This window comes from Panthera uncia, chromosome A2 (genome assembly GCF_023721935.1).
Source record: "Panthera uncia isolate 11264 chromosome A2, Puncia_PCG_1.0, whole genome shotgun sequence".
Classification (NCBI taxonomy): Eukaryota; Metazoa; Chordata; class Mammalia; order Carnivora; family Felidae; genus Panthera; species Panthera uncia.
Genome location: NC_064816.1, coordinates 5,623,147 through 5,643,898, shown reverse-complemented (window position 1 = coordinate 5,643,898; position 20,752 = coordinate 5,623,147). Strand labels below are relative to the sequence as shown.

Sequence of the window (20,752 nt, the reverse complement as noted above, 5' to 3'; positions counted from 1 at the left end):
TCTGAGAACTGGCTCTGCAGCGGGAGGGTGGGGCATGTGCCCTGGCTGGAAGCCCAGCTCCCCCACCTCCCGCACCAGCCAAGGGGGGGGGGGGGGGGGGGGGGGTGCCAGGCCCAAGGCCAGGGCACTACCCAGCCGGCAGTCCCCATAGGCACCTGGGCAGCGGGAAGGGTGGGCAGGAAAGAGGCTCAGACCGCGTGTACAAACATAGATTCTATTGGGGGAGGAGGGGTGCGGGAGGGGGGAGGAGGGGTGCAGGGCTGGGGTCAGTCCTCCTTCAGGCTCCCGAACACGGCAGCCGGCACCCTCTGCTGCTCCAACCGCACCTCTGGGAAAGGAAGGAGGCCACAGTCATTCCAGGAGGGGGGGGCCCCACCCACGCCTCCGTGAAAACACCCTGCCCACCTGGCTGGCCCCCTACCGTTGGGTTCCAGATCCATCTCGTCCTCGTCCTCGTCCCCCCCTAGCTCGATCTCCTCCGGGTTGGCTTGCTGGGCCAGCTCGGCCAGCTCCTCCCGGGATGCGTCACTCCTGGGGGGGGGCAGGGGTGAAGGAGGGGGCAGGCAGGGATGAGGGAGGGAGGGAGGGAGGGAGGGGGCAGGCAGGGGGGAGGGAGGCAGGGAGGGGGGAGGGAGGGAGGGGGCAGGCAGGGGGGAGGGAGGGAGGGACAGGGCAGGCGGGTGAGGGAGGGAAGGAGGGACAGGGCAGGCGGGTGAGGGAGGGAAGGAGGGACAGGGCAGGCGGGTGAGGGAGGGAAGGAGGGAGGGAAGGACAGAGGGAAGGAGGGACGGGGCAGGCAGGGGTGAGGGAGGGAGGGAGGGAGCAGGCAGGGGGGAGGGAGGGGGATGCGTGCCGCTCGGCCTCCCCGCCACCCCTGCCCCCGCACCTCACAAACAGGATCTTGCTCTGGGCCCGCGGGGGCTGGTCCCGCTCCGCCTCGGCCGCCAGCTGCTCTGCCCGCTGCTCTAGCAGCTTCATGTCGTCCATGCCGCTCTGCCCGGGGGCGAGGTCGGACACTGGTGGGGGAGCGTGGGGGTCACACACCAGTCAGCCCAGGCCACACCTGCGCCGGCCCCCGCCACAGCCCACAGGCTGCTCTGCTCCTTACCAGGCACCCCACCCCCGTCCGTCCGAGGACCCAGCCCTCGAGGAGTTCCCAGGCTCGGCAGGGGGTGGGGAGGTGGACGCTCAACGCTCTCAGACCAGGAGGTCAAGGGCGGGCAGAGAGCAGGGGCCGGGCCCTTACGGCGGGTGCCCACAGCTGCTCACCGGTGCCCGTGGCGCTGCCCGACACCTTGAGCATCTGCGAGGCCATGAAGTTGACCTGAGTGTTGTACGTGGCCTGCACGCTGCGGCGGATCCGCAGCATCTCCCGGATGGTGTCCTCGTTGCCGTGCCGGACCTCGAAGTCCTTCCACGTCTGCCAGAAAGCCCCGGTGGTCTGCGCGGGGTGGGGCGCACGGGCGTGAGCGGCTGGCTCGGCTGCAGCCTCCGTCACTGCCCGTCTGCCCGCCCGGGCCCACGCCCTACCCGGGGGTCACAGATCTGGGAGCAGAAGCTGTAGATGGCCCGTGCCCGGTCGATCTCGCCGAGCTTGCACTCCATGTCCGCGAACCGCAGGCACATCTCCCGGGCGTGTTCGTCCGACAGCACCTGGGTGGCGGTGGCAAGGAGGGGGCAGGGCATGAGCGGGCTCCCCGTACCCCGGGCCCTCCGGAAGGCTCCCGGAGGTCCCATGCGTGGGGGCACGCTCAGAGCCTCTGGCCACCCCCGTTCCCCGCCCCGCCCCACAGGGCACCTCGATGGCCTTTTGGTAGATGCCGCGGGTGTGGGTGACCCCGTAGATCTCGGCCGCACGCTTGATGTAGATATTGAACATGTCGTACTGCTGGGCGGGCTCCACGGCCCGGGTGGCGCGCTCGTACACTGCCATGGCGTGCCGGGCCAGGCCCCACTCTTCCTCCAGCTGGGCGTACAGCAGGTACAGTGCTGAGAGACGAGGCGGGGGGGGGGGGGGGGGGGGGGCCGGGGGCGGGGGCCCGGCCCCAGACAACCCCCCCCCCCCCGCCCGGCCCGGCCGCCTCACTCTTCGCATATTTGGGAGGGCAGCCGTCCAGCGCCTGTTCGAAGAGGTCCCGCGCCCGCTCCAGCTTGCGGCCCCCGTAGCGGGCAATGAATTTGGTCAGGTAGGTGCTCCAGATGTCAGACACGTTGGGCCACTTGAACAGCGAGATGCCACGCTCGTACGCCTGCCCCGAGAGAGGGTGTCGTGTGTGGGAACCCAGGGCAGGAACACGTGGCGTCCAGCCTGCCAGGAGAGTCCCCACGTCTCCCTCGGGCTGGTCATGGCGGCCCCTTCCCCGTCCACCCTGCCCCACGATCACGGTGCGGTCAAGGGGGCCTGTACGCCACCCTCAACGGACCAGGACTAGGACCTACCAAGTCACCGGTAGGTAACCTTATGGGTGGGGGAGTCGGGGGGGGGGGTCCTCAGTTCTGCGGACACTGGAGCCCATGGCCCTGGGAAGAGGTTCCCATGCCCAGGCCAGGGGCAGGGCCGGTGTCACTCAGGCGGGAGGTGGCACACGTGTATGTCATCTGGATACGTGCGGTCTCCGCCTAGAACCGAAACCTCTCAACAGAGAGGCAGGGCCTCCCAACACGTGCACGTGCAGGACCTCACGTACCTACAAGCTGTCACACGAGCAGAGCAGGGACAGCCTGCACACACCCGCAGCCCAGAAACAAGACTCGGTGCCTGTTAAGAGGTGAACTGTGTCCCCCAAATTCCCGTTGAAGCCACAACCCCAGGACCTCAGAATGTAACTGGATTTAGAAACGAGGCCTTTAAAGAGGAAATGAAGGGGAGTCGTTACAGTGGGCCCTAATCCGAGATGACCGGAGTCCCTGTGGGATTAAGACACATACACACACTGGTGGGAAGACAGCCGCCCACTAGCCAAGGACAGAGGCCTTGGGAGAGACCAGCCCTGCCAGCACCACAGTCTGAGATTTCCAGCCCCCAGGACGAGGACGGTACGTCTCTGCTGTCTGAGTTCCCTGCTCTGCAACACCTTGTTAGGGCCACCGGAGCACACGGACACAGCGGCCGGGGCCCCGGGACAGGAGACCCCGCTGTCCGGGACCTCCAGATCAGCCCCCCTCACCTTGAAGCTCTCCTCAAAGTACTTGTGCTCCTCCAAGAACATGGCGTAGTTGATGACAATCTGGGGCGTGGCGATACGCAGATCCAGGATGCGGTCGTAGACGGCCTTGGTGGACTGCGGGGCAGCAGCAGGTCGGGGCACGTCCGGGGCAGAGACCGCGGCCCTGCCCCCGGCTCCACGCCGCCACGGGCCCTCGGCCCCCCCGACTCACCTGGAAGGTGCCCAGGCTCTCCTCCAGGTCGGCGAGCATCGACCACACCTTCAGGGACTTGTACACGCGGTTCTGCACGGGCTCCGAGCTGTCGAAGTACTCGGCCCGGCGGGCAGGCAGCGCGGTGGCCTTCTGGAGGGAGCAGGCAGCAGGGCGGGGGCTTGGGGACAGCCGGACACGGCCACACAGCACACCATGCCCCCGCCCTAACGTGGGCTCGCGTTTACCCGCAGCAGCCGCAAAGCCTGGTCGTAGTTCTCGTGCCGGAGCTCCAGCTCGCCACACTCACACCACACGCTGGCCAGGTCGTCCACCTGCTTGAAGCTCACCTTGGTGGCCTTCTCCAGGATGATGCGGGCCTGCAGGGGGGGGCAGAGGACAGGGGGGGCCCCCGCCCCTCTGCCCCCCCCCCCCCCCCGCGCCCCCGCGAGAGTGTCTGTGCCTCCTGGGTCCTCTGGCCAAGCACACGCCTCTACTCACACACGCGCAAACCCACACACGCAGGGCACTCACGTCGTCCAGCTGCCCGTTGTCCTCGTAAAACTTGGCAAACGCAACCCACAGTGTGTGGGGCTTGCCTGTAGCCTTGAAAGGGTCCACCGTCTGCACGGCCTCCGTGTACGTGTTGATGATCTGGGTGGGAAGGACGGAGTCAGGCCGGACGGTGGGGGCCCGGCAGGCAGGGGAAGGGGGGTGGGGCGGGGCCGTCACACACCTCCCGGGGGCGGCCCTGGTGCAGGGCCACGCGCTTGTGCCACTCGTGCACGTGGTGTGGGTTCTGGCGCAGCAAGACACTGTTGAGGAGCAGGGGCCGCCGGCCGATGAGCTGCTCGAAGCGGGCCAGGCGCAGCTCCAGGTCCACGTCATCTGCGCTCGAGATGGGGGCGGGGCCTCAGCACAGCGGCCCCGCCCCCACCTCTGCACCACCAGGGCCCGCCGCCGACGGTCCGGGGCCTGGCGGACTCACTCCACTGGCCACTCCGGCCAGAGATGCAGCGCTAGTCCCGGCTACTCACCAAAGTTCCACCCACACCCGCCTCCCTCTGTCGTGCAGACGCACCTCCCCCGTCACTGTCCCTTGGGGCTCTCAGAGCCCTGCCGGCCGGCCCAGCCCTCTCCCCTCACCGGCCCAGGCCTGCCTCACCTTCCTCCTCCCGCCCCAGTTCTGAGGCCGTCTCCATCTTGGCTGCGATCATGCTCTCCTCAAACTGCGCGTAGCTGTCGAACACCTGGGTGAAGTCGCGCACGGTCATCACAGTCCGGATGGCCTCCTCGTACACGTCTCGAGCCTGTGGGCACGGGCGGGGTAAAAGGAAAGTGCTGTCTGGGGGGACGCGAGGGCCTGCCCGCGTGGACGCAGGGGACCTGGCTGCACTGCCCGGAGCACCAACACCCAGCAGAGCCACAGCCTCCCCCTGCCTCCCAGAGTGCAGGCCCCCAGCTCCTCCCCAGTAAACGGTGACGGTCCCTGTGCAGAGTGACTATGAAGCTTGAGGGAGACACGTGTGAGGCGGCCGACGCCCAGTTAAGACTCGAGAGGTGACCGACCCCGACGCCCCCACCGGTCCCCACTGCGGGGACCCCGGACTTGGCCATGGAGGGCCCCACCCCACTTCTGAAGCTCATGTTCTCCCGGTCACTCCCGCCCCTAAGCTTGGGCCCCATCCCTCTACCCCTGTTCCTGGCCAGTCATGCTCCACTGTCCGCCCCCCCCGGCCGGTGGCTCCGCCCGCCTCCTGACCGGTCCCCTGCTGCCAGCCTCAGCCTGTGGTGGCCTGAAGGGCTTCTGTGAAGCGTGCAGCCGGTCCTGCCTCCGTCCTGCTCACGCCTGGCCGGCGGCGCCCCTCAGCAGGGCACGGCCAACCCCTCAGCCCGCAGGGCGCTCCCTCCCGTAGCCCATCAGCAGCCCCTTCTCTGCTCCGGCTCCACTCGCCTCCTCTTCCACGAGGTCCCGACGACCCCAGCCAGCAACTCTGGGGACCCGTCCGCCCCACGCAACCCCCTACTCCACTGCCTGACAAGCAAGCTAACGTGGACCCTGACGAGAACACGGACACCTCGGGAGCGACCGCTGTGTCAGGCCCCCGCGTGGCACCCGCCCCCTCTCCCCTCGTCGCCTCCCGTGCCTGCGCACCTTCTCGAAGTGGCCGCTGCGGATGTAGTAGTCAGCCAGCGAGCACCAGAGCTTGCCCAGCTGGTCGGTGAAGCGGGTGAGGCCCCCGCGGATGATGGCGTCCACATTGAGTGACTGCACCTTGTCTGGGTTCTGGGAGATGAGGTCACAGAGCTCGTGCCACAGCTGCGGACCCAGGAGGAGGAGTCTCAGCCCTGTGCCCCATGGGGCGGGGGGAGGGCAAGCCTTCCTGCCAACCCCACCCCCCCACAGGCCCACCTGGTAGTTGGACTTGCCAGCCTTGGACACAAAGCGCTCGTCGTTCACCACGGTGGCCAGGCGCTGCGCAGCTTCATCCAGCCGGTCACTGGACTTGAGGTACTCGATGTACTCCTCTGCACTCTCGGGGCTCAGCTGGGCAGCGGGCGGCCCCACCAGCAGTCAGCGGGGCCGCAGAGCCACCCCGCCGTCCCCCCCCGCTCCCACTCGGCAGCTCCGGGTCAGCCACGCACCGCTGCCCTGACCCGGCGCCAGCCCTGCCGACCCAGCCTTAGCCACACGTGTCCCACCCGGGCCCCACCAGTCCGGCCTCAGCCCCACGGGGGCAGCCTTGACCGGCGGTCCAGCTGAGGCCCCGCCAATCCGGTCTGGGCCCCTCTGGTGCAGCCCCAGCCCTGATCGGTCTGGCTTAGACAACAAAGGCACAGCCGGCACGGTCCGGGCCCGGCCTTTACCCCAAGTCCCCCAGCCAGACAGCGCCGTGCCGAGTTTCACAACGTACAACAGCTGTTAGAAGCGTGAGGGGGCGGCAACCCCCCCCATTCTGTTTCCGCCTGGAAACATTCCCACAGCCGTTCGTCTCCCGCTCCCTGCCCTCCCACGGTTGTGGTTTTACTGGTTTAAAAGATGTGACCAGGAGGGGCGCCTGAGTGGCTCAGTCGGTTGAGCGTCCGACTTTGGCTCAGAGTCTGTGAGTTCGAGCCCCACATCGGGCTCTGTGCTGACAGCTCAGAGCCTGGAGCCTGCTTCGGATTCTGTGGCTCCCCCTCTGCCCCTCCCCTGCTCACACTCTGTCTCTGTCTCAAAAATAAATAAAAAACCATTAAAAGAAATTTTGGGCGCCTGGGTGGCTCAGTCGGTTGAGCATCCAACTTCAGCCTAGGTCATGATCTTGCAATTTGTGAGTTTGAGCCCCACGTCGGAGCCTGGAGCCTGCTTCAGACTCTGTGTCTCCCTCTCTCTTTGCCCCTCCCCTGCTCATGCTGTGTCTCTGTCTCAAAAATAAATAAAAACATTTAAAAAAAATTAAAAATAATAAAGCAGCAGAAGGGGGGGATGCTTGGGTGGCTCAGTCAGTTGAGCATCCGACTTCCACTCAGGTCATGATCTCATGGTTCAGTTCGTGAGTTCGAGCCTCGCGTCGGGCTCTGGGCTCACAGCTCGGAGCCTGGAGCCCGCTTTGGGTCCCGTGTCCCCCTCTGTCTGCCCCTCTGCTGCTTGTGCTCTGTCTCTCGCATTGTCTCAGAAATAAACGTGAAAAAAACAATTTTTAAAGATGTGACCAGGAGACGTGGTCAGCTCGTGGGCACCTGTCTATCCAGTTAGATCAAAAGCTCTGTGCAGGCAGGGGCTGTCTTTGTCACACGCTGTCCCGGCACTTGTCTCAATACGAGACATGCAGCAGGTGCTGGCAAATTATTTGGAGGGAAAACAAATCGCCAACGAGAGCCTTTCCCCGCTTCCCGTCTGTCGGGTGACACGCCTCGAGGGGCTAGTGTCCCAGTAAGCCGGAGCTGGGAACCTCGTGAAGCGGCCGCTCGGTCCCGCCACCCCCACAGGCGTACCTTGAGGAAGCGCCGGTAGCCCCGCACGGCCGTCTCAGGTAGTGGGTGTGAGCGCAGGAAGCGCAGGTACAGGGGCCAGATGCGAGAGTGCTGCGTGATGGGCAGTGCCCGGAGAGCGCGGTCGAAAGTGCGGCGGGTGTGTGTGATTCGGCCCTGGTCCATCAGGAACTGGCAATAGTCTAGCCACAGCCGTGGCATCTGGAGGCGTGGGGGACGGGCAGGGTCTGAACCGCTGGCGCCACGGCTCGACCACAGAGACGGCACGTGTCCTATGGCCAAAAATGCAGCAAGACCCGGGACCCTGTCCTCTAGGGCTAATCTAGCTCAACCTCAGGCACACCGAGGCGACAGGACTCCAATCCCCCGGTCCCCGTCCACTTGCACCTCCCCCTCGGCCCTCGCCCGGCCTCTGCCCCCCCCCCCCACGCTCCCACCTTGTGCATGAACACAAAGGCCCTCTCGTGGCAGTTGTTGACATCTTCGTAGGCCGGGTCGGTCACGCAGCGATGCTTCACCTGTGCCCGGCGCGCCTTCAGGTATCGGTACCAGAGTTTGTAGCTGGGGAACGCGGGAGGGGCAGACAACGACCGGTCAGCCTCACACACCCCCGGAACCCTCTGCCCTGCGCCGGGAAGTGACTGCAGGGCAAAGGGGCCTGGGGAAGGACGGCAAGTCTCAGCACTGGGGGGCACGGGCCAGGACACCAGGGAAGGTGTGCTGAGCCGTCAGGGGACGTACACTTAGTGCCCGAATGACAGCCATCACCTGGGACCTACTGGCCAGTTCCGTTACGGCAAGATTAGGTGGGGTGGGGTGGGGTGGGGGCCGGGCAGGGCGGCTGGGACCGTTCCCACCTGCAGGGCAGCAGCTTCAGGGCCCGCTCGTACAGCTGATTGAGCCTCGGCTTCGGGGCACCCTGCTTGAACTCAATGTAGCGGAGCCAGCATTTGACGGAGAACTGGTTCCGCATGATTTCCTCCTCATAGGGGAGGTCCTCTTCCTCCTGTGGGAGCCAGGGAACGGGGAAAAGAGAGACCTGAGCTCAGAGCCAGGGCACCAGACAGCCACATACCAGGACTCAGGTTTGGATTTCACTCCTCGAAATCTTACTGCCCACAGTCTGACCCGGGTCACCAGACTCCTCAACCACAGGGTTCCGGGCCAGACTTGAGACTGTCATCCAGACACCACTCTTTTGGCCCTCCCAGTCAAGCCACCTACTCTCTGGCCCAGGTCACCAGATTTCTCAGACTGCCCGTCCACTGCCAGGTCTCTCTGGACCTGGACGCCAAGATTTAACTCCGCACAACATGCCTCTTCCTAAACACCAGGCCTTCAGCATCTCAGGCTCCCACTATCCAGAACTACTCAGCTGTCCCAGAACTCAGAAAGTGAACACGGAAACCTTATTTGACATGAAATCAGGAAGCCCTGAAGGGGGCACTCCCATGCCTACCATCTCTTTGTCAATTGCAGACCCCCCCCCCCCCCCCCCCCCCCGGCAGGAAGAAGGGCACCTTGCGTTCCCAACAGAAAGAAGCTTACTTTACTACCCCAGCAAGATTTTCTCCTTGCCCGGCAGCAGCCCAGCCAATGAGAAACTGCCACAACTCAGCCAATGAGAAGCCATCACCACCCTGAACTATCACTTTCACCTAACAGATTTTCCTTCAAACCGGCCCCTCCTAGTTTACTCCTTTTTCTCTACAAAGCGACGTTACTTGGGCACCCAGGTGGCTCCGTTAAGCGTCCAACTTCGGCTCAGGTCATGATCTCACGGTTTGTAAGCTGGAATGCTGCATCAGGCTCCGTGCTGACAGCAAAGAGCCTGCTTGGGATTCTTTTCCTCACTTTGCCCCTTCGGCACGTGCTCTCTCAAAATAAACAAACAAGTTTTAAAATAAAATAAAGTGATGCTCCTCTCCTTTGTTCTCCAGACTTGCCTTCGGTTTTGCCATAGCTTGCATATCCTGAATTAAAATTCCTCTGCCGTTCCTAAATAAACCCACTCTGCTGATAAAATCACTGGCAGTTTTATTTTCCAAGTCAACAGAAGCTAGACCTTTACATCAGAAGGAGAGGTATGGACCAAACCCCAAGCCTCCCCAGTACGAAACACCAAACACCTGCGAAGATGCTAGGCCTCTATAGACACACCTCACGCACACTGCTGGTTCAGCCCCAGGCCACCACAATAAACATCACCATACAGCAAGTCAAATGAATTTTCCGGTTTCCCGACACGTAAAAGTTATGTTTACACTGCAGTCTATTAAATTTGCATTGGCGTTATGTCTAAAAAGTGTTATAACTTGATTAAAAGACACTTCCTTGCAAAAAAAGTGCTAACCACTACTTGAGGTTTCAATGAGTTGTAATCTTTTTTGCTGGTGGAGGGTCTTGCCTCAAGGGTGATGGCTGCTGACTGATCAGGGTGGTGGCTGCTGAAGGTTGGGGTGGCTGTGGCAATTTCCTAAAACAAAATAAAGCCTGCCACATCAACTGAATCCTGCCGCCACGAACAACTTCTCTGTAGTATGTGACTCGGTTTTTGACAGCACTTGAAAAAAATTGTTTTTATGTTTATTTCTGAGAGTGAGAGAGACAGAGCACAAGCGGGGGAGGGGCAGAGGGAGAGGGAGACACAGAATCCGAAGCAGGCTCCAGGCTCCGAGCTGTCAGCACAGAGCCCGACGCGGGGCTCGAACTCAGAACTGAACTGCGAGATCACGACCTGAGCCGAGGTCGGGCGCCCAACGGAGCCACCCAGGTGCCCCATCAGTTTGACAGCATTTTACCTACAGCAGGCCTTCTTTCCAAATTGGAATCCTCTCCAACCCTGCTGCTGCTTTGTCAACTAAGTGTGTGTCATATTCCCTCTCTGTCTTCTCCGCACTGGGAGCAGCTCTCTGGCCACAGCCCCTCATCCTCTGAAAATGTCCGCCTGTGCAAAGTTCGTCTCCGCCCCCTCCTTGGTCAGGAGCACCTGTCAGCTGTTGAGCCGATCACTGTCTGCAGTGGCATTAAAACCCCCAGAGACACTGACAGATGAGAGCCCCAGCAGCTGGGCAGCCCCACGTCCCCTAATCTCACTTATTCCTAGCCGCAGTTTCCAAACCAGTGTTGCTTCAAGGGACATCGACAGAGCAGCCAAGTTCATTGGGACTAGGGCTGCCACAGTTGGGGTGGCTGGCTCTGGGGCTGGAATCGGGACTGTGTCTGGGAGCCTCATCACTGGTTATGCCAGGAAGCCCTCTCTGAAGCAACAGCTCTTCTCCTCCACCATTCTGGGCTTTGCCCTCCCAGAAGCCACGAGGCTCTTCTGCCTGATGGCGGCCTTTTGTATCTTCATTGCCATGTGAAGGAGCCATCTCCACCTCCCATAAGTTTTTCTCCTGTGTTTCGTCTGCCCTGTGTGTGCCTTTTCCTATACTTCCCCAGGCAGCCTGGGGAAAGTGGTTGGCTCAGGGTTTGACAGAGGAAAGACAAATAAATACTGTACTAACAAGAACAAAATAGTTTATGTCACATTCTAGAAGCTCTGTTGCCATTTCAACAATCTTCACAGCATCATAACCAGTAGATTCCATCTTGAGAAACCCCTTTTTTTTGCTCATCCATAAGAAGCAACTCCTGGCTGGGATGCCTGGGTGGCTCAGTCCGTTGGGCGTCTGACTTCGGCTCAGGTCATGATCTCGCAGTCTGTGAGTTCAAGCCTCGCGTCATGATCTCGCAGTCTGTGAGTTCAAGCCTCGCGTTGGGCTCTGTGCTAACAGCTCAGAGCCTGGAGCCTGTTTTGGATTCTGCATCTCCCTCTCTCTCTGCCCCTCCCCTGCTCACACACTGTTTTTCTCTGTCTCTCAAAAATAAATAAACATTAAGAAAAAAAAAAAGCAACTCCTCATCCTCATTTTATAATGAGATTGCAGCAATTCGGTCCTATTTTCAGATTCCACTTCTAATTCTGGTTCTCTTGCTGTTTCCATGTTTCCACCACATCTGTAGCTACTTCCTCCAGTGAAGTCTTGAACCCCTCAAAGTCATACAGGAGAGTTGGAATCAACTTCTTCCAAGATCTTGTTAATGCTGTTATCCTTACCTCTTCTCATGAATCAGAATGTTCTTAATGGCATTTAGAGTGGTGAATCTTTTCCAGGAGGTTTTTAATTTGCTTTTCCCAGATCTATCAGAGTAATTACTATCTAGAACTGTAACCTTATGAAACGTATTTCTTGGAGTGCCTGGGTGGCTCAGTCGGTTGAGCGTCCAACTTCGGCTCAGGTCATGATCTCATAGCTTGTGAGTTCAAGCCCCACATCGGGCTCTGTGCTGACAGCTCAGAGCCTGGAACCTGCTTCGGATTCTGTGTCTCCCTCTCTCTCTGCCCCTAACCCACTCACATTCTGTGTCTCTCTCAAAAATAAATAAACGTTAGGGGCGCCTGGGTGGCGCAGTCAGTTAAGCGTCCGACTTCAGCCAGGTCACGATCTCGCGGTCCGTGAGTTCGAGCCCCGCGTCAGGCTCTGGGCTGATGGCTCGGAGCCTGGAGCCTGTTTCCGATTCTGTGTCTCCCTCTCTCTCTGCCCCTCCCCCGTTCATGCTCTGTCTCTCTCTGTCCCAAAAATAAATAAAAAACGTTGAAAAAAAATTTAAAAAAAAAAAATAAACGTTAAAAAAATTTTTTTTAATGAAACATATTTTTTTTATGTTTTTTAAAAATTTATTTATTATTGAGAGAGACACACAGAGCATGAGCAGGGGAGGGGCAGACACAGAATCCGAAGCAGGCTCCAGGCTCTGAGTTGTCAGCACAGAGCCCGATGCGGGGCTCGAACTCACGAACTGTGAGATCATGACCTGAGCCGAAGTTGGTCGCCTAACCAACTGAGCCACCCAGGCGCCCCTAAGATTTAGCTTAATTCTTAAGGGCCCTAGGCTTTTCAGAATGGTAAAGGAGCACTGGCTTCCACTTCAAGCCACCAGCTGCATTAGCCGGACAACAGAGTCAGCCTGTGCTTTGAAATGCTAAAGCCAGGCAGTGACTCCTCCTCTCCAGCAATGAAAGTCCTAGAAGGTCTCTTCTCCCAACAGAAGGCTTTCCCATTTCTATTAAAAGTCTGTTCGGTCTGTACCGTCACTTCATTAACTATCTTAATGAGATCTTGCGATCGACTTGCCACAAATGGCTACATAAGCACTCGCTCCTTCATTTGCACTTTTGTTATGGAGACGGCTTCTTTCCAAAAACCTCAAGAGCCAACCTCTGTTAGCTTCCAAGTTGTGTTCTTCAGCTTCCTTACTTCTCTCAGCCTTCGCAGAACCGAAGGGTTAGGCTTTGGCTGAATGAGACTTTGGCTTAAGGGGATGCTGTGGCTGGTGTGATCTTCTATCTAGACCACTGAAACTTTCTTTGTAACAGCAAAGGGCTGTTTTGCTTTTTTTTTTTTTTTTTATCATTCATGTGTCCGTCACTTCTAATCTTCTCCAAGAACTTTCCGTTTGCATTCACAATTTGGCTATTGGTGCCAAAGGCCTAGCTTTCAGCCCCTCTCAGCTTGCAACGTGCCTTCCTCATTAAGCTTAATCATTTCTAGCTTCTGATTTCAGGTGAGACGGATGACTCTTCCATTCACTTAAACACTTAGAGGCCACTGTAAGCTTAGTAATTTCAAAGTGGTTATGTCTCAGGGAGTAGGGTGGCCCAAGGAATAGCCTATGAAGCCATCCCAACACACACAATTATTAACTTCCCAGTTTTACATGGGTGTGGCTCTTGACGCCCCAAAAGTCATGAAAAAGTATGAAATACTGTGAGATTACCAAAACGTGACACAGAGACATGAAGTGAGCAAATGCTGTCGGAAAATGGTGCCAACACACTTACTTCATGTAGTGTTGCCACAAACCTTCAATTTGTGTTTAAGAAAGAAAGAAAAGAAGAAAAAACCCCACAGTAGCTACAAAGTGCAATGAAAGGTCGTATGTCTGTGCTCCAGATACCAAGTCTTGGGACTCTTCAGAATCCCAATGGCCACTGCCTGACCACAGTTGACTCCACAGTTCTCCTAATCCAGACAACAAACCTTCGTTCCACAAACTACAACGCTCAGGACTTGACCTAGGCCGTTACTCCGAGCACCAAGACTTTACCACAGAAACCAGAACCCCGGCCCGATCGCTATGCCTTAACTCCAGACTCCGGACTTCTACAAGATTTCGCCATGCGATTCCCCTCCCCCACTCCCGCGCGCTCCTATTTCCACCAAAGGTCCGGTCGCCAGGCCCTGAACCTCGACTGCAACTCTTAACTCAGACCACTTGGACTCCACTGCCAGACTTTTACTCCTGGCCACCCTGGTCCGTAGGTCCTGCCCTCGGGCGGACAGAGCTTTGGCCCAGACACCCCAGGCGGCCAGGCCCCGAACCCCTGAAGTATCTAATTCCAGGTTCTCCCACGCGGGCCACCCCCGGCCCCGCCGCGGACTCACGAAAACAAGGTCCGGCCGCTCCGGCCGGGAAAGACGCGCCATCACCACCATTTTCCTGGCTCTCCAGACACGGGCAGAAGTCGCGTTATAATGACGTCTCCCGCTTAAGGCCCGCCCTCCAGGGCCAGACCAATTTCCTATTGGTTGAACCTTTTCCGATCGAGCGGACGACGTTTGTTGACTTTCGCGTGGACGGCTCCAGGGACCGGAAGCAGAGAAGAAGAAGCTCCCGAAGATGACGTCATCTTGAAAACTCCTCGACCAATCAGCTTCAGTAGTGGAGCCCGCGAACGCCCAATGAGCTGCTGTCTTGCTGGAGGGTTGACCTTGGGCGGAAGCGGCTTTGTAGCCTAGGAGAAGCGAGATGGGGGTGAAGCTGGAGGTGTTTCGGGTCAGTGATCTTTGGAGCGGATGGGTGGCTGGGTTCTTCCCGGATCTGACGAGGAGGCTCTAAAAAGCGGGGATTCCAAGAGAGAGGGAAATCTGAGGAGACAGCTTCTGAGTTTTGAGAGGGGTCTTTAGGGTCGGAAGCCTAGAGGAGGGGGCGCCGGGTTAGGGGGCTCTGGGAGGGTTGGTGGGAGGAAGGACCTCTGAGAGGAGTGATCTGAGGAAGAGGTTCCATGAAGGAAGGCTCCAGACACTTGGGAAGCTCATGGGGCTCTGGGTGGCATGTGTGTTTCTGATAGGGAGACGCCTATGTTTAGAGAAATAGATCAAATGTAAATAGTGAGGCCTCCTGGGTTTGGAGGTGTTTCAGAGATCCGACGAACGGGTGGGTAATGAGGCCTCGGGCAGATGCTTTTGATTGTAGTACGAGCTTTTGTATTCTGAGTCGGGTGCGTGTGCGTGTATGTGTCTTTCTCTGAGAAGGAGTCTCCCAGACTCAGAGGGGGCTTTGAGGTCCCTTAAATTATTATTATTATTATTATTATTATTATTAATAGGGGCCTAGGCTTTTAGGTGTGAGGCTTCTGTACCCTTGGTGGGAGTTCTGGGGTCCTTGGGGGTCCCGAGGAGGCACTCCTGGCTCTGCGGGAGGATGGTCCTCCAGGCTCTGAGCAGCCTGTGCACACTGCGGAAGGGGTTTAATCCCTGGCTCTGTTCATTTACCCCCTGCCCTTCTAGATGACACTCTACCTCACCTTCCCTGTGGCTATGTTCTGGATTGCCAATCAGGCCGAGTGGTTTGAGGATTATGTCATACAGCGCAAGGTGGGCATGGAGGAGAATATTCACGGCCCATTCCAGGGGGTGGGGAGAGCGTGGGGCACCAACCTGCTGGGGAGCCATGTTTGCCTTCTACGAACCGACCCTGCCCTGGGTGGGGGGTCTCCGGAAGCTCCTGGCTCCTGCTTCCAGCTGTTACTTTGTCCCCACAGAGGGAGCTGTGGCCACCTGAGAAGGAGGACCAGGTAAGTACCATACTCTTCTGCCTCCTGAAGGGATGGGGGTGCCTGGGTCCCTGTGACCATAATGGGTTTGAGTGAAAATTTTACCCCCAGTCATGAAGAAGGAGAATTGAGAGCAGAGGGGCGTATGGTTTCCTTAGTGCCCTCTTCCTGGATGAAACCGATCCCACTTAGACCCTGGTTGTAGTTGGCACAGGGCTTCCAGTGTAGATGATGAACTCCGAAGCTGTGGCCTAGGGGAGTAGGGGGCAGGCTGGGTGGTGGGATCAGGGTCCAGGCCCCTGAGGTGTGTGCCCTCTTCACCCTTCCTTCCCGTTCCACCCCCAGCGCCGAGAGCTAGAAGAATTCAAAGAGAGGATACGGAAGCAGCGGGAGGAGAAACTCCTTCGTGCCGCCCAGCAGAGCTCCTGAGTCCTAGCCCCTCCACCCACGAAATAACACACACGCCGTTCCTTGTTTCTCGTGGAAGTGTTTTATTGTCTGCTTTTAGGGGCCAAGTAGGGCCCAGGACGTGTCAGGCCCTCAGGGGGCTTGGGTCTGGGGCTGGGGGCTGCTGTTCCGACGGAAGCTGAGAGCAGTCGGATCTTGAGGGGTGAGGAGGGGTTGGGGGCTGAGCGTCCCGGCTCGTTTCTGCATTCCGTCCTGCGGATGAAGAGGGCTCAGCGAGAGGGAGGAACTTTTCAAGTTTACTTACTTATTTTACAGGAAAGACAGACAGTGCAAGTTGGGGAGGGCAGAGAAGAGGGGTCAGGGAGAGAGAGAATCCCAAGCAGGTTCCACACTGTCTGCGCAGAGGCCGATTCGGGGCACAAACCCATGAACCGCAAGATGATGACCGGAGCCAAAATCAAGAGTCAGATGCCTAACCGACTGAGCCACCTAGGCGCCCCGTTTTTTAACCTTTAAAAAAAGTGTACATGTGTGCATGCCAGCGGAGGGGGGGCAGAGGGAGAGGGAGAATCTTAATCAGGCTCCCACGCCCAGCGCAGAGCCCAACGGGCTCCATCTCATCACTGTGAGATCATGACCTGAGCTGAAGTCAAGAGTCGGGGGCTTATGGAGGCTCTGAAAAGGGGGGATCCCAAGAGAGAGGGAAATGACCGGCTAAGCATCCGACCTTGGCTCGGGTCATCTCCCAGTTCGTGAGTCACAGCTCCACACCGGACTCTGTGCCAACAGCTCAGAGTCTGGAGCCTGCTTGGGATTCTGTGTCTCTCTCTCTGCCCCTCCCCCGCTCGTGTTCTGTCTCTCTCCAAAATAAATAAACATTAAAAAAAAATCGTGAGTCGAGGACTTAAACGACTGAACCACCCAGGCACCCCCATCTCCCAGCCTCTGGGCACCTTAGTTACTCAACACTTAGGATGGTATTTGGGGTTTTGATCAGAACCCAGGCTACTGTGATTTTGTGTGTCATAGACACACAGGAGTGTATGGATGCGTGTGTCCTTGGTATGAGCGCCTGTGCCCTCTTCCTTGGAGGGAACTTCCCCAGGGAGGGGGGCTGTTCATTGTCCTCTAGGACACCCTGAGACATGGAGGCAGGAGTCACGAGTTCCAGCCATGGCTCTGACATTAACGTGCCCCCGGCCTGACCTTGGGCCCCTCCCAGCCCCATCGGGGAGAGCCTTTGTCATCCCACCTGAAGCTGGGTATTGGATTGACCAGGGTCCTGTGACTAGCAGGGACACAGGGTGGCACTCTTACCAGGCACTCATCCCTAGGGGGCAAGTCATGGGTAGGTGAGGGTGAGGCCCCATTTCCTCCTGGCTGGGGGGTGGGAGGCAGGGTCTCGGCTCAGCCCCAGCAGGAGGTCACCTACCTTGGGTCCTATGGGCTGGAAGCCAGGCAGGGTGCTGACTGTTACACGCTGGTCATCCATACGGCGGCCCTGGGTACTGGCCAGCATGTCCATGAGACTGTCCATCTCGGGTGCGGGGCCACTCTCTGTGTTAAGCAGAGGCATGTGGGGATGAACGTATGCACAGACTGCAGGGGATGCGGCCCAGCTGAAGCCCCCAACCTGCCTCTTCACCCCCACTCGTGCTCTCTAGGAAACACGCTCGCCCCCCCCCCCCCCCCCGCCCCGTCCCTTGCCCTGGGTTCCCAGGTGCTGTTGCAGATTCTTGCCCACGGGCCCCCTGGATGGCCACTTCCCCGTACTCCTACGGCCTGCCCTGTTCCTGCCCCCCCAGACATCACACCGCTCCCATGCACCCCCTGCCAGCTCTCACGGCTCTCGGAGGCCGGGCCCGGCCCCGCCTGCAGTGAGCACCGCTGCTCCTCCATCCGGTCGCCCTGCACGTGGGTCAGCAGGTTGAAGAAGCCCTCCTGGTCTGGAGAGCCAGCCTGGGGGACAGACACACTCAGTCCAGCCGGCCTCTCAGCTGGGAACCCCTCCCCTCCCCTCCCCGGCTCTCACCATGGTCCTGCCGACGTGCTGCTCTGCAGAGCTGCTCAGAATGAGACCTGAGCCTCCTTCCCGAGCCCGGCCCCCGCCCCAGGGGCCCGGCCAGCGGGGCCACTTCACGTGGTGCCGCCTCAAGGGAGAGGCTGCGGGTGCCAGCATCCTGACGTCCTAAATTGGGGCCTGACGGCAGGGGAGCCTGGGGGCTGGGACGTGGGCCAGGGAAACATACGAGGGGCTGCCCCCAAATCTGCATCTCCCACCTCACAGGGGTCGGCACTGAGAGCCCCGACCCCTGCCCTGGGGCTGAACTAGGCACGTGGACCCTCGTGCCCACCAGCACTTCCTCGGACCGTGGCAACTGGGTCAGGGGTCTCAGGAGACCTGCCTGCTAATTAGGTGCCCTACAAACTAATTAGTCTTGTCATTCACAGGCCCTTGAGTTGGGGGTGTGTGGGGGTGTGCTTACCTTGACGCAGGGGCCCGAGCTCCCGTCCACCTTCTCTTCCTGGTCCATCACGGTCCCCGCTCCCCTCCCCTGGGTTTCCCTCTCTGCTGGCCTCTAACCCGGCCCTGTGCCAGAGAAGGCTTTTTAAAAGATTGTGACGTGGGGAGAGCGGATCCCCAGCTCACGCCCCATCTGCTCCCACCCAGGCTTAAGCCCCATAAAGATGATCCAGATCATTGTTTTTGCAAAAGGATGCCGGTGCTGCTGTGGGGGTAGGAGGCAGGGGGACCCGGGTTTGGACCTCGCCCAGCAGGATTCACTGGGCCGCAGGGACTCTCAGGTGGGGCTCAACAGCAAGCCAGAGCAGCGTCCCCATGGTGGGGAGCGGGGACTGGCTGGCCCCATCGGGAGAGCACGGGCCACCAGGGCGGCTCGGGCAGGATGTGGAGCCCCCCAGTGGGAAGCAGTGCAGGATGGCATCAGCCTGCTGGAGGGGCAGTTGTCATCTGCAGGTGCTGGGGGAAGAAGCCGGACCCCAGGACCACTGAGGTGCCGCCAGGCAGACTGGCTCCTTCTGTGTCTCCAGGCCACGCCTCCTGGTCACTGGCCCTGGGTCCGACTGCCCACCACAGGCCCTGAGACAAGAAGGTCTGGGATTTCCTGTCCTGTCGCCAGTGTCAGGTTGAGCTGTCTCCTGTGATCTGTCATCTCAGTGCCTGGGGACCGGAGGCAAGGAGGAAAGTCCCTGCCCCCTCCCCCAAGCAGCTATGGCTTTCTTTCAGTGCCCTGGGAGAGGATGCCACTGGGAGGGTATCACTGGCACCCCATCCCCTCCCCAAGATGTCTTTCTGGAAACCAGTTAAGATTTCTTCTTGGAATAAATGGGCCACACCGTCCCCACACCTCCCTAAGCGCGAAGCTTGGTCCTCCTCCCCAGGCAGCGACCCCCCCCACCCAGGGCCCACGTCTACACCGCCTCCACAGCCCCAAGTCCTCGATGCCAACAGGATGCCCTGCTCCTCCGCGGATGTACTGGGCTCCTGGAGCCGCCTTGACAAAGTCACAAACTGGATGGCCGAGAGCAACAGACATTGTTGTACAGCCTGAAGTTGAGGTGTGGCAGCACCATGCTCTGAAACCTGTGTGTGTGTGTGTGTGTGTGTGTGTGTGTGTGTGTGTGTGTGTCCTTCCTTTCCTCTCCCCGGGTTCTGGTGGTCGCAGGCAGCCCTTGGTGTTCCCGGGCTGGGAGCTGCAGGACTTCAAAGTCTGCCTCTGTCATCACACGACATTCCTCTGTGTCCTTGTCTGCACAAGGCCGTCATAAGACAGGACACCAGTCACATTGCATAAAGGCCCACCCCTACTGCAGTGTGGCCTCCTCTTAACTAATTGCATGCGCAACGACTCCATTTCCAAATAAGGTCACAATCTGAGGAACTAGAGGTTAGGGCTTCAACCTTTTTTGGTGGCGGAGGGTGGACAGGATGCCATGCAGCCCATAAACAGCCGAGCACCCTGGTCACTCTCACAGTGTATAGCAGGGGGTGGTAGGCCCTACAGACTTTCACCCCCAGGGGACAGGCTGAGAGGCTGGGGTGGGGGGTCTCCCGGTCTCCCAACAACTCCCTTTGCCCCTGCAATCCATCCTTCCCCTCCGGAGCTGCAGGGACGCCCTCCTTCCCCTGCTCAGAACTCAACCTTGGCCTCCATTGTCCTCAGGAGACAACTCAAACACCTCCGAGTAATGGAATGTTCCAAAATCGGGGGTGGGTACGCATCTCTGCGTCTGCTACAAGGCATTGAATTGTCCGGTCTCAGTGAGTGACGTGTGTGGTAGGTGAATGATCGCTCAATAAAACTTTGAAGGAAAGAAAAAGAGAACAGGGAAGGGAGGAACAGAGGGAGGAAAAAATGGAAGAAAGCCCCAAAGCCCCACGTAGAGTAACCAGCCATCCCGGTTTGCCTGAGACCATCCCAGTTTTAGGGCTGGAAGTCCTGTGTCCGGGAAACCTCTCAATCCCAGGCAAATCGGACTGGCTTAGTCCTATCTTGTCCCACGACAAGTGACAAGTCGAGCCCTCTGCAGTCCCTCCAAGCTCACCTCCCTCCCTCTGCCCCTCGAGACACACCCCCTGCTTCTCTCTGCCTGGACCGCTGCAGAGCTGCTTCGTGATGTCGTTCAGGTTAAATCTAAAGGCCACACTGTCAGGGTACCCCTCTGGTGGAGAGTTATTTTCTCTCGCCCTTCCATTCAACTTTAAGCGCCACCTGGCAGACCCGAGAGTCATTCACTGCCACCTTTCCCGTGTAAGTGGCAAAGGGCCAGGCGCCAGACCAAGCCTCGAGAAACACGGCCAAATGAAGGACCCAGTTCTGGACTCTGCGTTCACACACGTGCATCACGCTTGACGCCCGGGACCTCTTTTGCACGGGTGCTGCTGCCTGTGCCCTCAGTGTGACAAGGTGGCCGCCCTTTGCTGGCGCACAGCGGAGCAGGCCGCGAAATTTCAGGTCACATGTGAATCGCGTGTGTGTGTGTGTGTCAGCATGCAAGGGGTTGAGCGTGCCTCCAAACCCACGAAGTCATCAGCCGATGAATGCGACGAGCAGCCTATGAGGGTGTGAGTGCCCCTGGTGAGGGCCAGGCTATGTGACAGGCAGTCCT

At 59.1% G+C, this 20,752-nt stretch overlaps 4 protein-coding genes across 6 annotated transcripts; 2 read left to right on the top strand and 2 right to left on the bottom strand.

Moving 5' to 3' along the window:
- Positions 1-195: 195 nt before the first annotated feature.
- XAB2 (XPA binding protein 2) lies at positions 196-13,919 on the bottom strand. The gene is made up of 19 exons (XM_049639831.1): positions 13,824-13,919; positions 8,190-8,338; positions 7,770-7,893; positions 7,336-7,533; positions 5,771-5,905; positions 5,513-5,677; positions 4,523-4,667; positions 4,094-4,245; positions 3,892-4,011; positions 3,606-3,737; positions 3,379-3,510; positions 3,168-3,281; positions 2,087-2,249; positions 1,799-1,989; positions 1,531-1,653; positions 1,270-1,441; positions 887-1,016; positions 422-531; positions 196-328 (listed from the first exon to the last, which is right to left on the bottom strand). Exons 1-19 carry the CDS (start codon positions 13,872-13,874, stop codon positions 267-269), a joined length of 2,568 nt encoding a protein of 855 aa, XP_049495788.1. The 5' UTR covers positions 13,875-13,919; the 3' UTR covers positions 196-266.
- LOC125928983 (ATP synthase F(0) complex subunit C2, mitochondrial-like) lies at positions 10,257-10,697 on the top strand. The gene has a single exon (XM_049639837.1). It carries the CDS (start codon positions 10,272-10,274, stop codon positions 10,695-10,697), a length of 426 nt encoding a protein of 141 aa, XP_049495794.1. The 5' UTR covers positions 10,257-10,271.
- Positions 13,920-14,111: 192 nt separating the features above from the next.
- On the top strand, positions 14,112-15,690 carry LOC125928982 (protein PET100 homolog, mitochondrial). The gene is made up of 4 exons (XM_049639836.1): positions 14,112-14,214; positions 14,949-15,035; positions 15,203-15,235; positions 15,560-15,690. Exons 1-4 carry the CDS (start codon positions 14,188-14,190, stop codon positions 15,641-15,643), a joined length of 231 nt encoding a protein of 76 aa, XP_049495793.1. The 5' UTR covers positions 14,112-14,187; the 3' UTR covers positions 15,644-15,690.
- Positions 15,691-15,747: 57 nt separating this feature from the next.
- PCP2 (Purkinje cell protein 2) lies at positions 15,748-18,901 on the bottom strand. 3 transcript variants are annotated; one of them, XM_049639834.1, is made up of 4 exons: positions 18,109-18,901; positions 17,467-17,581; positions 17,055-17,179; positions 15,748-15,874 (listed from the first exon to the last, which is right to left on the bottom strand). In XM_049639834.1, exons 1-4 carry the CDS (start codon positions 18,154-18,156, stop codon positions 15,755-15,757), a joined length of 408 nt encoding a protein of 135 aa, XP_049495791.1. In that variant the 5' UTR covers positions 18,157-18,901; the 3' UTR covers positions 15,748-15,754. The 3 variants fall into 3 exon arrangements, with proteins under 3 accessions (XP_049495791.1, XP_049495790.1, XP_049495792.1); XM_049639833.1 differs by lacking the exon at positions 18,109-18,901 and adding an exon at positions 17,655-17,838; XM_049639835.1 differs by lacking the exons at positions 15,748-15,874; positions 18,109-18,901 and adding exons at positions 16,869-16,952; positions 17,655-17,998.
- Positions 18,902-20,752: the final 1,851 nt, after the last annotated feature.

Excerpts from the sequence above, each read along its gene's own strand:
- LOC125928983 (XM_049639837.1), top strand. The coding sequence starts at position 10,272 with ATGTCCGCCTGTGCAAAGTTCGTCTCCGCCCCCTCCTTGGTCAGGAGC.
- XAB2 (XM_049639831.1), bottom strand. The coding sequence starts at position 13,874 with ATGGTGGTGATGGCGCGTCTTTCCCGGCCGGAGCGGCCGGACCTTGTT. Across the intron at positions 8,339-13,823 it reads AGCGGCCGGACCTTGTTTTC|GAGGAAGAGGACCTCCCCTA; the intron begins GTGAGTCCGCGG and ends TGGCTCCCACAG. Across the intron at positions 5,906-7,335 it reads GCTACCGGCGCTTCCTCAAG|CTGAGCCCCGAGAGTGCAGA; the intron begins GTACGCCTGTGG and ends CCCGCTGCCCAG.
- LOC125928982 (XM_049639836.1), top strand. The coding sequence starts at position 14,188 with ATGGGGGTGAAGCTGGAGGTGTTTCGG. Across the intron at positions 14,215-14,948 it reads TGAAGCTGGAGGTGTTTCGG|ATGACACTCTACCTCACCTT; the intron begins GTCAGTGATCTT and ends CTGCCCTTCTAG. Across the intron at positions 15,036-15,202 it reads ATTATGTCATACAGCGCAAG|AGGGAGCTGTGGCCACCTGA; the intron begins GTGGGCATGGAG and ends TTGTCCCCACAG.
- PCP2 (XM_049639833.1), bottom strand. The coding sequence starts at position 17,801 with ATGCTGGCACCCGCAGCCTCTCCCTTGAGGCGGCACCACGTGAAGTGG. Across the intron at positions 17,180-17,466 it reads GGGCCCGGCCTCCGAGAGCC|AGAGTGGCCCCGCACCCGAG; the intron begins GTGAGAGCTGGC and ends TGCTTAACACAG. Across the intron at positions 15,875-17,054 it reads TCCAGCCCATAGGACCCAAG|GACGGAATGCAGAAACGAGC; the intron begins GTAGGTGACCTC and ends CTTCATCCGCAG.